The 13,034-nt window shown below is 41.0% G+C and overlaps 1 protein-coding gene across 2 annotated transcripts in view; it reads right to left on the bottom strand.

The window, feature by feature from the left end:
- The window catches only part of cspg5b (chondroitin sulfate proteoglycan 5b), a 20,411-nt gene extending 8,342 nt beyond the window's left edge, over nucleotides 1-12,069 (bottom strand). For both annotated transcript variants that reach the window (XM_060857091.1, XM_060857092.1), the window contains exons 1-2: nucleotides 11,735-12,069; nucleotides 1-808 (exon numbers count right to left, since the gene is read on the bottom strand). The exon at nucleotides 1-808 is cut by the window's left edge and continues 18 nt beyond it. In XM_060857091.1, the coding sequence (XP_060713074.1) occupies nucleotides 1-808; nucleotides 11,735-11,813 (887 nt within the window). In that variant the 5' untranslated portion in view covers nucleotides 11,814-12,069. The remainder of the gene's footprint in view (nucleotides 809-11,734) is intronic.
- Between the last annotated feature and the right edge of the window lie 965 nt (nucleotides 12,070-13,034).

Below are 13,034 nucleotides of genomic sequence, written 5' to 3'. Positions count from 1 at the left end.
CCTTCCACCACATAACACTGGCCTCCATTAAAGCAGTAACTGGTATAAACATCACAAGGTGATTGGCAGGTCCCATTCCTGCGAATGAATCCCAGTAGGCAACCAGTGTTCTCCACCCTGTCCACAGCCCCTGCAGGTCCTGCCTGATCGTAGCCACCAGATGCTCTGTCCTCAGTGGTCAGAGAGCGAGAGCCTGCCTTCTTAACCTGCTGAAAGTTTTCATCCTCCATGTCTGCAGGTGTGGACCGATCATAATCAGCGTTGCTCTCAGTGGTTGAGTAGTCAGGTGACAGATAATCATAAAAATCAGTCCAAGTGGTGGGATCTCCACCCTGAACCTCCTGAGGTGGGATTTCAAGCTGTTGGTGTTGATCAGGTTCAGAAAAGCTCACTTTAACGATGGGGCTGGACTCATGAGTCTCGCTGATGAACAGTGACTGCTCATGTGAAGCAGAGCGGCTGTTGAGATCTAGGACGCTTCCATCAGGCTGCAGAATTTCAGCAAGCCAGCGAGGTGTGTCGTCATCTGGGTTCTCCTCTTTAAAGTCCAGTTGGGCTTTGCCGTGAGACATGGTGGGTAGACCTGCACCCATACCACCTACAGCCTGCTCCCGCTCAGCTGAGTCATAAGGCCTGTTCTCACCCTGTCCACTGATTCCAGGCTCCTCAGCTCCACGCAAATGAAGGCCATGGATCTGTGGTGAGGAAATGGGCATAGCTTCAGCATGAAGTGCAGCTTGAATCCCAGCTACATTAGTGCCAGCATACGAGGAGTTGAACTGAGTGGCATTGGACACCAGTGAGCTGCCTGGAAAACAAAACACAAACAAACATCTGATTAAACCATGGGGTCCATTTAACAACCACACACAATACACAAATAGGTTGAACACCTGAGGATACATTTGGATTTTGTGACTATAAACTACTGAGCAGCTTATCAGATAAGTCTCAGCACATCTAGCTCCAGCTCTGCCAGATCTTCTCTGGATGGAGATGGTCAGTGAGATCTTGCCACAGTTGGACTGTTTGCACAGACTAACTCTTATTATCAATGTCAATGTTATGTCAATGCTCTATCATGTCCTGCTCACAGATACACATCATCATGTCTCAGCCTGTATCTCACACTGTTCAACACGATCATCCCCAACAACTGGAAATGAATCCAACCTATACAGAGAGGAGGTGGAACAACTGAGCTGGTGAAATGACAATTTGTCTCTGAATGTAAACAAAGGAGGTCCTTATCGACTCTGGAGAGGGTCAGCTGACAATGCTCCCTTGCTCATCAGTGACTCCATAGTGGTGAGAGTCAGTTGTTCCAGATTTCTTGGGATACATATTTCTGAGGACCTCATCTGGACTACTATTTCCAACTACACAGTTAAGAGGGTAAAACAACATCTTCCATTTCCTGTGAAGATGTTGTTGTACCACCCATCTTTACCACCTTCTACAGAGGAACTGTGGAAAGCGTACTGGCCCACTGCATCACTGTGTGGTTTGGAAATCGCAAAACCTTAGAACGCAAGTCCCTACAGATCATAGTGAGGACCGAGAGGATTATTGGGGTCTCCATCCCCTCTATACAGACAATCCTCCAGGCACGCTGCATACCCAGAGCCTCTGTCATTGTGAAGGATCAATCCCATCCCTCTTACAATCTGCTCAAGCTCTTCCATCAGGCAGGAGCGTCCACAGCATCAGGAGACGCTCTACAAAGTTCTACAGCATCAGGACACAAACTACAAGGTTCCACAGCATCAAGGCCACAGACTAAAAGGTTCCACAGCATCAGGACAAAGACTACAAAGTTCCACAGCATCAAGGCCACACACTGCAAGGTTCCACAGCATCAATTCTACAGAATATAAGGTTCCACAGCATCAAGGCCACGGACTAAAAGGTTCCACAGCATCAAAGCCACAGACTACAAGGTTCCACAGCATCAAGGCCACAGACTAAAAGGTTCCACAGCATCAGGACAAAGACTACAAAGTTCCACAGCATCAAGGCCACACACTGCAAGGTTCCACAGCATCAATTCTACAGAATATAAGGTTCCACAGCATCAAGGCCACGGACTAAAAGGTTCCACAGCATCAAAGCCACAGACTACAAGGTTCCACAGCATCAAGGCCACAGACTAAAAGGTTCCACAGCATCAAGGGCATGGACTAAAAGGTTCCACAGCATCAAGGCCACAGACTAAAAGGTTCCACAGCATCAAGGCAATGGACTAAAAGGTTCCACAGCATCAAGGTCACACACTACAAGGTTCCACAGCATCAAAGCCACAGACTATAAGGTTCCACAGCATCAAGGCCACAGACTATAAGGTTCCATAGCATCAAGGCCACGAACTAAAAGGTTCCACAGCATCAAGGCCACAGACTATAAAGTTCTGAAACAGTTTATTTCCCCAGAGCCCTGAACACCCTGGTGCCCCTCATCACTTTGCTCCCACCTGCTTAATTGTGCACTATGGATATTAATGGTCACTCAATGGACACCAACACAAATCTGCAGTCAGCCACATTTATTGTGCATTAAAATGCACTCTGGTCCTGTAACACATCTGTACTCAGGGACTTTAACTGTACTATTGCACACATCTGCACACAGTCACCTCTGACTATGCACTTGCGCTTTAATCTACATTTTTTCTACATTTGACCTCATACCTCACACCTACCTCCTACTTAACACACCATAGCTCTAGGATGGTAAATGTTTACTGCTTATTTATGTTTATCGTTATCGTTACCTACAGTATGCACATTGGTCCATAGTAATGGCATCTTTTGTATTCTGTGTATGTGGAAGAATGATAATAAAGTTGAGTTGCGTTTCTGGTTTAACAGGAGATTAAATGGGAGGTTGCATTATATAACATTATATAATATTATATATAATAACCAGTTCAAGCTTAAAGTGTTTATTTGTGTGTGTTTCATTTCTTATGTTTCACGTGTTTTTCACCTCATCAGAGTGATAGAATAAAATTTGCTTCAGGGAATTTGTAGTCTGCCTTGGTCTCTCTCTCTCACACACACACACCACACACAACACACACACAATACACACACACAAACACATTGGTTTCTAAGGAGCAATCTAAAGCCCCCCCGACTGAAAAGCCCCTTCAGAACAGAGCCTCTTCTGTCTTCGCCTCACATTTCATGTGGCCCCTCTCATTTGTGTGGTTCCCACCATCTCGCCTCACACTGAGGATTAGTGAGTGTGTGTCTCCTCACAGCATCTCTTCACTCTGACACACTACATCTTATTATTATTATTTCACTACTCAGCTCATTAACATGCAGGATCATGCCCCAGGACCCCAGCACCCAATGACTGAGTGATTCAGAGGAATCCTGGATCTCTGAGAGACCGAGGGAGTGATGGAGGATGAAACCAGAGAAAATGTGCCTCTCTCTGTCCTTAATGAAATGCTGTGAGGTCCTGAGAGGGCTTCTGTTAGCTGTTTAGTAATCACGGCAGGATGTTGTGAGGGAGAGCCCGAGAGATTGGGCATAAAGAAAAGACCACCTTTACATTCAGTTCTGCTGCACAGAGTCTGAGCTTAAGTCACTGCTGAAACTTTATCTATCTATCTATCTATCTATCTATCTATCTATCTATCTATCCATCCATCCATCTATCTATCTATCTATCTATCTATCTATCTATCTATCTATCTATCTATCTATCTATCCATCTATCTATCTATCCATCTATCTATCTATCTATCCATCTATCTATCTATCTATCCATCTATCTATCTATCTATCTATCTATCTATCTATCTATCTATCTATCTATCTATCTGATCTAGATTACATGTATACATAATTTTGGTACACAGATATTTTGGATGGAAAAGTATACAATCAACAATACATTGAGGTCTGAACCCGTGAGTTTATCAGTGATTATGGCACAATATGGTATCTAATGTTTTCTTAGCACAACCTGCAGTAATTATCAGCTCTATTTTACTGAACATCAGCTCAGTGTCACACTCTGAAACTGTAAACGTGTGTGTGCTAATGAGGATAAAACACAGCCTGACAGAATCATCAGATATCTGAGTGGATTAACAGAGTGTGTGTGAGGGATATACGAGTCTGATGCTCACTGCTGTTACGGATTTAACTCCAGAGAGTAAAAACACAGAGATCAGTAAAATCAATGGAAGTGCTGCACACAGAGTGTGTGTGTGTATAAAAGTCTGTGTGAGTATGAAAGTGTGTGTGTGTGTGAGTATGAAATGTGTGTCTGAGTATGAAAATGTGTGTGAGTATGAAAGTGTGTGTGTGAGTATAAAAGTGTGTGTGTGAGTATAAAAGTGTGTGTGTGAGTATAAGTGTGTGTGAGTATGAAAGTGTGTGTGTGAGTATAAAAGTGTGTGTGAGTATAAACGTGTGTGTGAGTATGAAAGTGTGTGTGAGTATGAAAGTGTGTGTGTGTCTGAATATCAATGTGTGTGTGAGAATGAAAGTGTGTGTGTGAGTATGAAAGTGTGTGTGAGTATGAAAGTGTGAGTGTGAGTATAAATGTGTGTGTGTGTGAATATGAATGTGTGTGTGAGTATGAAAGTGTGTGTGTGTGTGTGTGTGTGAATATGAATGTGTATGAGTATGAAAGTGTGTGTGAGTATAAAAGTGTGCATGAGTATGAAAGTGTGTGTGAGTATGAAAGTGTGTGTGTGTGAATATGAATGTGTGTGTGAGTATGAAAGTGTGTGTGAGTATGAAAGTGTGTGTGTGAGTATAAAAGTGTGTGTGTGAGTATAAAAGTCTGTGTCTGTGAGTATGAAAGTGTGTGTGAGTATGAAAGTGTTTGTGTGTGAGTATAAAAGTGTGTGTGAGTATAAAAGTGTGTGTGTGTGTGAATATGAATGTGTGTGTGAGTATGAAAGTGTGTGTGAGTATGAAAGTGTGTGCGTGAGTATGAAAGTGTGCGTGAGTATGAAAGTGTGTGTGTGAATATGAATGTGTGTGTGAGTATGAAAGTGTGTGTGAGTATGAAAGTGTGTGTGTGAGTATAAAAGTGTGTGTGTGAGTATGAAAGTGTGTGAGAGTATGAAAGTGTGTGTGTGTGAATATGAATGTGTGTGAGTATGAAAGTGTGTGTGTGAGTATGAAAGTGTGTGTGTGAGTATAAAAGTGTGTGTGTGAGTATGAAAGTGTGTGTGTGAGTATGAAAGTGTGTGTGAGTATAAAAGTGTGCATGAGTATGAAAGTGTGTGTGAGTATGAAAGTGTGTGTGTGTGAATATGAATGTGTGTGTGAGTATGAAAGTGTGTGTGTGAGTATGAAAGTGTGTGTGTGAGTATAAAAGTGTGTGTGAGTATAAAAGTCTGTGTCTGTGAGTATGAAAGTGTGTGTGAGTATGAAAGTGTTTGTGTGTGAGTATAAGTGTGTGTGTGTGTGAATATGAATGTGTGTGTGAGTATGAAAGTGTGTGTGAGTATGAAAGTGTGTGCGTGAGTATGAAAGTGTGTGTGAGTATGAAAGTGTGTGTGTGAGTATAAATGTGTGTGTGTGTGTGTGAATATGAATGTGTGTGTGAGTATGAAAGTGTGTGTGAGTATGAAAGTGTGTGTGTGAGTATGAAAGTGTGTGTGTGAGTATAAAAGTGTGTGTGTGAGTATGAAAGTGTGTGTGAGTATGAAAGTGTGTGTGTGAATATGAATGTGTGTGAGTATGAAAGTGTGTGTGTGAGTATAAAAGTGTGTGTGAGCATGAAAGTGTGTGTGAGTATGAAAGTGTGTGTGTGAGTATTAAAGTGTGTGTGAGTATAAAAGTGTGGGTGAGTATAAAAGTGTGTGTGAGTATGAAAGTGTGTGTGTGTGAGTATAAAAGTCTGTGTCTGTGAGTATGAAAGTGTGTGTATGAAAGTGTTTGTGTGTGAGTATAAAAGTGTGTGTGTGAGTATAAAAGTGTGTGTGTGTGTGAATATGAATGTGTGTGTGAGTATGAAAGTGTGTGTGAGTATGAAAGTGTGTGTGTGAGTATGAAAGTGTGTGTGTGAGTATAAATGTATGTGTGTGTGTGAATATGAATGTGTGTGTGAGTATGAAAGTGTGTGTGAGTATGAAAGTGTGTGTGTGAGTATAAAAGTGTGTGTGTGAGTATGAAACAAGGAAACAAGGAAACCCCCGAGGCACGGGGAGAACATGCAAACTCCACACACACAAGGTGGAGGCGGGAATCGAACCTCGACCCTGGAGGTGTGAGGCAAACGTGCTAACCACTAAGCCACCGTGACCCCCAGTTGCAGTTCATTTTTCAGTAAATATTCAGTTTGGCCCATGACTTTATCTCAGTTTTATATTTTGGCCCACTGTGAATTTGGGTTTGACACCCCTGCTGTGGTTAAGGTGTTGGGCTATCAATCGGAGGGTTGTGAGTTCGATCCCAGGTCCACCAAGCTGCCACTGTTGGGCCCTTGAGGAAGGCCCTCAATTGCTCAGTTGTATTTAAAAAAAATTAGATAATGTAAGTCGCTCTGAATAATAGTGTCTGGTAAATGCTGGAAATGAAAGTGTGTGAGTATAAAATGTGTGCAGGGCTGTCAAGTGTCACGCATTAACGTGATAGTCCCTCATGTCGGTCTTTTGTCACGCTCCCGCCTCACACACATATTTCTCACGCAGGAAAACTGACTATTTATCTTATATTTAATAAGCTGCAGCGCCCAAAACGTATCAGTCCGCACCGCTGTCTCTATGGAAACAGGCAGGAACCAAGCGCGTCTCCCCTGGAGCTCTTAGTCGAGCCAGACAATCAAAACAAGAGGCTACACAACAGCCAATCAGAAAACAGCACTATTGTATCTGGGTAAGATTTAACACAACAACCAATGAAAAAAAAGCAGATCCTGGAATTGTTCATCATCATCCTCGTTCACCCACAGAGAAAAGCACTGGAGCTGCGAGCATCACTTTGAGCACAGAGTAAGTCATGATCTCCTCTTGTAATGTTACAACTAATTCACAACTTGTTTGACACAAACAATGACATTGTGACCGCTGTTAGAGAAGTTTCCCAGATAATCAGCATCAGGGGGCCCCGCTTCACTGACAACACATGCTCAGAACATGTAGTCTAGGGCCAGTGGTTCTCAAACTGGGGGCCCTGAGATTTATTACAAATTAATAAATGGAAATTAAATAAATACTTTGTGTTTGGTTAAATTGTGTTCAGTGATCCTTATCAAATACAACAACACCCCCATTGTTGTGCTTGGGTGGGGGTTAGAGATGTCACTCTTGCCTGTCTTCAAAACTTGAGAGCCCTGAGTGTGTGAGAGTATGAAAGTGTGTGTATGAAAGTGTGTGTGTGAAAGTGTGTGTATGAAAGTGCACATGAGTATAAAAGTGTGTGAAAGTATGAAAGTGTGTGCGAGTATAAATGTGTGTGAGTATAAAAGTGTGTATGTGAGTATGAAAGTGTGTGTGATTATTAAAGTGTGTAAAAGTATGAAAGTGTGTGTGAATATGTAATTGTACCACACACTCCCAAACACACACACACACACACACACACACATACAGACATACACAGACACACACTCACAGACACAAACAGACACACAGACACACTCACACTCTCACACAGACACACACACACTTTCACATACTCTCACACACACACAGGCACACACAATTACATGGAGGCCTCTCTCTCACACTCTCTCTCACTCCTCCCCCTTCTGCTGGTTTAAGGCAGTGTGTTATGAATGCTCACAGCCTGTAGTCCTGAGCTGTGTTATAAACAGGACGCTGGCATCAGTCACACCGGACACACACACACTGTGAGGACAGACCTGCTGTACCATCCTGCCAAATGCCTCTACCTTAAGCTCCCTATGTGTCTGTGCCTTCAAAAGAATAGAATCCAAATATATTGGCACCCTTCATAAAGAAACAGGACAAGTGGTACCATGTGTTATGTGATGAGCATTAAACAATTTTATATAAAGGAATCATGAGTCCAGTTCTCCTCAGTGTCCGTACGTCAGGTACATAAATATTTATAGACCATCTGAGAAAGGTCAGATTCTCAGAGTCTGTATGTTTGCCCCGACTGTGGAGCGTGCTCAGTGTGTGTACAGAGCTGTAGCAGGTCCAACAGGTTGTGCAGCTCTAGGGTAAGTGTTCGCATCCCACAGGTTCTTCTCAGCCCACATTCCGAGCTCCATACGGCCATGCTACACACAACGCTAGTGCTAACGCTCTGACACTAATCCGCTCTGACAACCTCTGCTGTTCAGAAGTCTCAGTGGCAGATTGGTCCGCTGCGGTGTGCCAAGTCCAGGGGGGTGAGCAAGGGTGAGTTGGGGGGGCAGAGGAGATGGGGTTGGGAGGAATATTTTATTCAGGAATATTTCAAGAATAATATCCATGGCAACATGCACCAAAGAAATCTTACTCCACTGCCAATATGAAGACATGACGGTTATCAGGTCTGAGACGATTAGAGCTGATTTAATCATTATACTGAACAAAGCAGCATTAAACTGATGTAAATATACAGCCAAGACGTCACTCGGTGTAAACTGCTGCTCTGTCAGAGGACGACTACGAACACAAAGCCCCATTTTCTCTTCTGCAGCTGTGAATTTCACATCTTTAAGATAAACTTTTAGCTCCTACTTAATCAATCATGTTTAAACAAAACCCGTGTGGACGATTACTTGTATTCAGTATTTTGTTTACTAAGGTATTCACTGGTGTTGGGTGAAGAGGACAAACTGGATCTAACTGGGACTGGGAAACAGGCAGACGCCCAGTGTACAGCTGAACAGGATAAAGACATTGGAGTGTGAAGTGTGAGAAACTGAAGCCCCACACGGCCTTAAACATTGCATGCCAAATTCAGGAGGATGAACAGTAACCCCAGACAGAGATCTGACCAAACCCTGTAGAGCTCCTGTGGGACGGAGTAGAGGAAAAATGAGCAGATTGTTGATGTGGGGATGAAACTCAGCACAAATGGACCTGGCTGAACATTTGGTTTGTAAATGTGGCTGAAGTCTGAATATGTTCTGTGTTAAGTTTCATCACTATACACATTAAACACAAATTAAATTACGCTTTATGTTTACTGGGGCCATGGGAACACTTTAGTAAACAATAAACCCCAAACAAACCACTCACATGCTAGTAATATATAGATTTAAAAACATTTACTTTCCTGAAAATGATTTATTTTGTATTGCGCTTTTAACAATGGACATTGTCGTAAAGATTTATCCCTAATGATCAAGTCTGAGGTGACGGTGGTGAGAAAATCTCACTGAGATGATATGAGGAAGAAACCATGAGAGGAACCAGACTCTGAACCTCATCCTTATTTAGGTGACACTGGACAGGAAATAGTGTTAATGTAAATAATGTCAATGTTAATAATGTAAATAATGTTAATGTAAATAATAATGTTAATGTTAATCATTTCAATGTTAATAATTTTAATGTAAATAATGTTAATATTAATAATGTTAATGTAAATAATGTTAATATTAACAATGTAAATAATGTTCATGTTAATAATTTCAATGTTAATAATATAACTATAAATATTGTAACTGTAAATTATGTTAATGTTAACAGTGTCTATGTAAATAATGTCAAAGTTAATAATGTTAATGTTAATAATTTCAATGTTAATAATGTTAATGTTAATAATGTTACTGTTAATAATGTTAATGTTAATAACGTAACTGTAAATAATGTTAATGTTAATAATGTAACTTTAAATAATGTAACTGTAAATAATGTAACTAAATAATGTTAATGTAACTTTAAATAATGTAACTGTAAATAATGTTAATGTTAATAATGTAACTGTAAATAATGTCAAAGTTAATAATGTAACTGTAAATAATGTAACTATATAATGTTAATGTTAATAATGTAACTGTAAATAATGTTAATGTTAATAATGTAACTAAATAATGTTAATGTAACTTTAAATAATGTAACTGTAAATAATGTTAATGTTAATAATGTAACTGTAAATAATGTCAATGTTAATAATGTAACTGTAAATAATGTCAATGTTAATAATGTTAATGTTAATAATGTAACTGTAAATAATGTTAATGTTAATAATGTAACTGTAAATAATGTTAATGTTAATAATGTAACTGTAAATAATGTTAATGTAACTTTAAATAATGTAACTGTAAATAATGTTAATGTTAATAATTTAAATGTAAATAATGTCAATGTTAATAATGTAAGTGTAAATAATGTCATTGTTAATAATGTTAATGTTAATAATGTAACTATAAATAATGTTAATGTTAATAATGTAACTGTAAATAATGTTAATGTAACTTTAAATAATGTAACTGTAAATAATGTTAATGTTAATAATGTAACTGTAAATAATGTAACTGTAAATAATGTTAATGTTAATAATGTAACTGTAAATAATGTTAATGTTAATAATGTAATTGTAAATAATGTTAATGTAACTAAATAATGTAACTGTAAATAATGTTAATGTTAATAATGTAACTGTAAATAATGTCAATGTTAATAATGTAACTGTAAATAATTTCAATGTTAACAATGTCATTGTTAATAATGTTAATGTTAATAATGTCCTTTCTACAACAGTTTATAGTCAGAATATGTGTATAGTATACAGATTTATATTTGTTTGATATATTTTTGTGACCTGGAAGCTGTAGCCAATAACATAATAATAAGCAGAACACCCCCCCCCCCCCCCCCCCAGATTTATACAAATCTGTAAAATGTGACTTGAGTTGAGAAACACAAACAGAACATCAGAAGAGATAGAGAACCATTTAAAGGTCTTACAGTTTAAATAACAGGTCTTTACCCTGAGGGCTCTTCTCCTGCTCCCAGATATCAGTGTACTTTACCTTTTATGGAGTTTTGTGGGCGTCACTACATCAAGTGAGCTGTCAGTGGTACTTTACAGGTCATTAACATACACACAGCTGTAAAATGTGTATGATGGAAAACACAGAATTAAGATTTTACATGTTCTAAAACTTTCGCCAGATTTTTTACACCAACATTTACAAACAACTTCAGTGACAGATCGAGGTGCAGTGAGAGAAAACACCAGGAGAAAGACTCCAGACGTGAGAAATCAAAAACAATCTCAGTCTGTCTGCTTGTGAGTGAGACAGTGTGACAGACAGGCAGACAGTGAGACAGGCAGGCAGGCAGACAGACAGGCAGGCAGGCAGGCAGACAGACAGACAGACCGACAGGTAGACAGACAGGCAGGCAGGCAGACAGACAGGCAGACAGACAGGCAGGCAGTGAGACAGACAGACAGGCAGGCAGGCAGACAGACAGACAGGTAGACTGACAGGCAGACAGACAGAACAGACAGGCAGACAGACAGGCAGACAGACAGGCAGGCAGACAGGCAGGCAGACAGACAGACAGACAGACAGGCAGACAGTGTGATAGACTGACAGACAGACAGACAGACAGGCAGGCAGTGAGACAGACAGACAGACAGGAGGTAGACTGACAGACAAACAGACAGGCAGGCAGTGAGACAGACAGACAGGTAGACTGACAGGCAGGCAGACAGTGTGACAGACTGACAGACAGGCAGGCAGACAGACAGACAGGTAGACAGGTAGGCAGACAGACAGTGTGACAGACTGACAGACAGACAGACAGACAGACAGACAGACAGACAGGTTCACTCGGGTCACTGCTTACCGTGTGTGTAGAAGAGAAGCAGCTGGAGGAGCAGAAGGCTGGACATCAGCACTGTGAAGCTCCTGCACGGCATCTTCATCCACAGAGTACACAACACACACACACACACACACTCAGGCTTGCTCCCTTCCCTCCATCACACTGGTCTCTCTCTCTGGCTTGGTTATCTCTGGTTATCCCTCTGGTTATCCCTCTGGTTATCCCTCAGCAGAACTTCTTCTCTTCCCGGTGAAAGCGCACGAGCGGCGTGTTGATGATGGGGAATAAAGAAAGTAAGTGAATAGTGAAGGCTTGTGCACCATGAACACTGCACTGACCGATCACAAGCAGGATGCACAGGGATCTGGTTAATTCCTCCCCCCATCCCATCCTCCTCCCCCTCCACTGCACGTGCACGCAACACACGTGCACGTGAAACACGCGCGCGCTCGACAACAAAAGACTGCGCGCGGGAACAAACAGAGCGCGCGCGAGTCTGAGAATAAACATATTTGTGATTTATTAAATACATGAAAGAGATTAACGTCACAGAGACTGGGTCAGTTACCGGGTTTGTGTTAGTCAGGGTTTGTGTTAATCAGGTTAGTCAGTTTGTGTTAGTCAGTTAGTAAAACATGTAACATCGCTCACACACGTATACACACACACGTACACACACACTCTCACATTTACACACAAACACATACATACACTCTCACATACACACAAACACACACACGTACACACACACGTATACACACACACACACTCACATACACACAAACACACACGTATACACACAAACTCTCTCACATACACACACACTCACATACACACTCACACATACACACACAAACACGCATACACACACTCTCACATACACACTCACGTACACACACACTCTCAAACACACACACTCACATACACACACACTCTCTCACATACACACACAAACACACACATACATAGACACAAACACTCTCACACAGACACACACACACTTTGATCTTGTGATATAGCTCATGACAACCACAGCACAGTCCCCTAAACACCACCATTTACATCTAAAGAAGGATCAGAACAGACTGTGATAGAAAGTGTGTGTGTGTGTGCAGCAAGTCTATTAAAGGTTAGCTCAAAGCTCAGCAGTGCTGCTTGTAGAATAAATAAGAATAAAAAGTGGAGGTATGAAGTGTTGTCACTGAGCAGTGTAGATGTTTTAGCCTGCAGTGACGTTGACTCTGAACCCACAGGATAAAGGTGTGTTACAGTGGAGTGTGTAGTTGATGTAGTCAGGAGCAGATGACTGATCACTGTCACG

The sequence above is a fragment of the Tachysurus vachellii genome, chromosome 21 (assembly GCF_030014155.1).
Source record: "Tachysurus vachellii isolate PV-2020 chromosome 21, HZAU_Pvac_v1, whole genome shotgun sequence".
NCBI lineage: Eukaryota > Metazoa > Chordata > Actinopteri > Siluriformes > Bagridae > Tachysurus > Tachysurus vachellii.
Note: the sequence above shows the minus strand (reverse complement) of the source record. Positions and strands in the feature narration are given on the sequence as shown.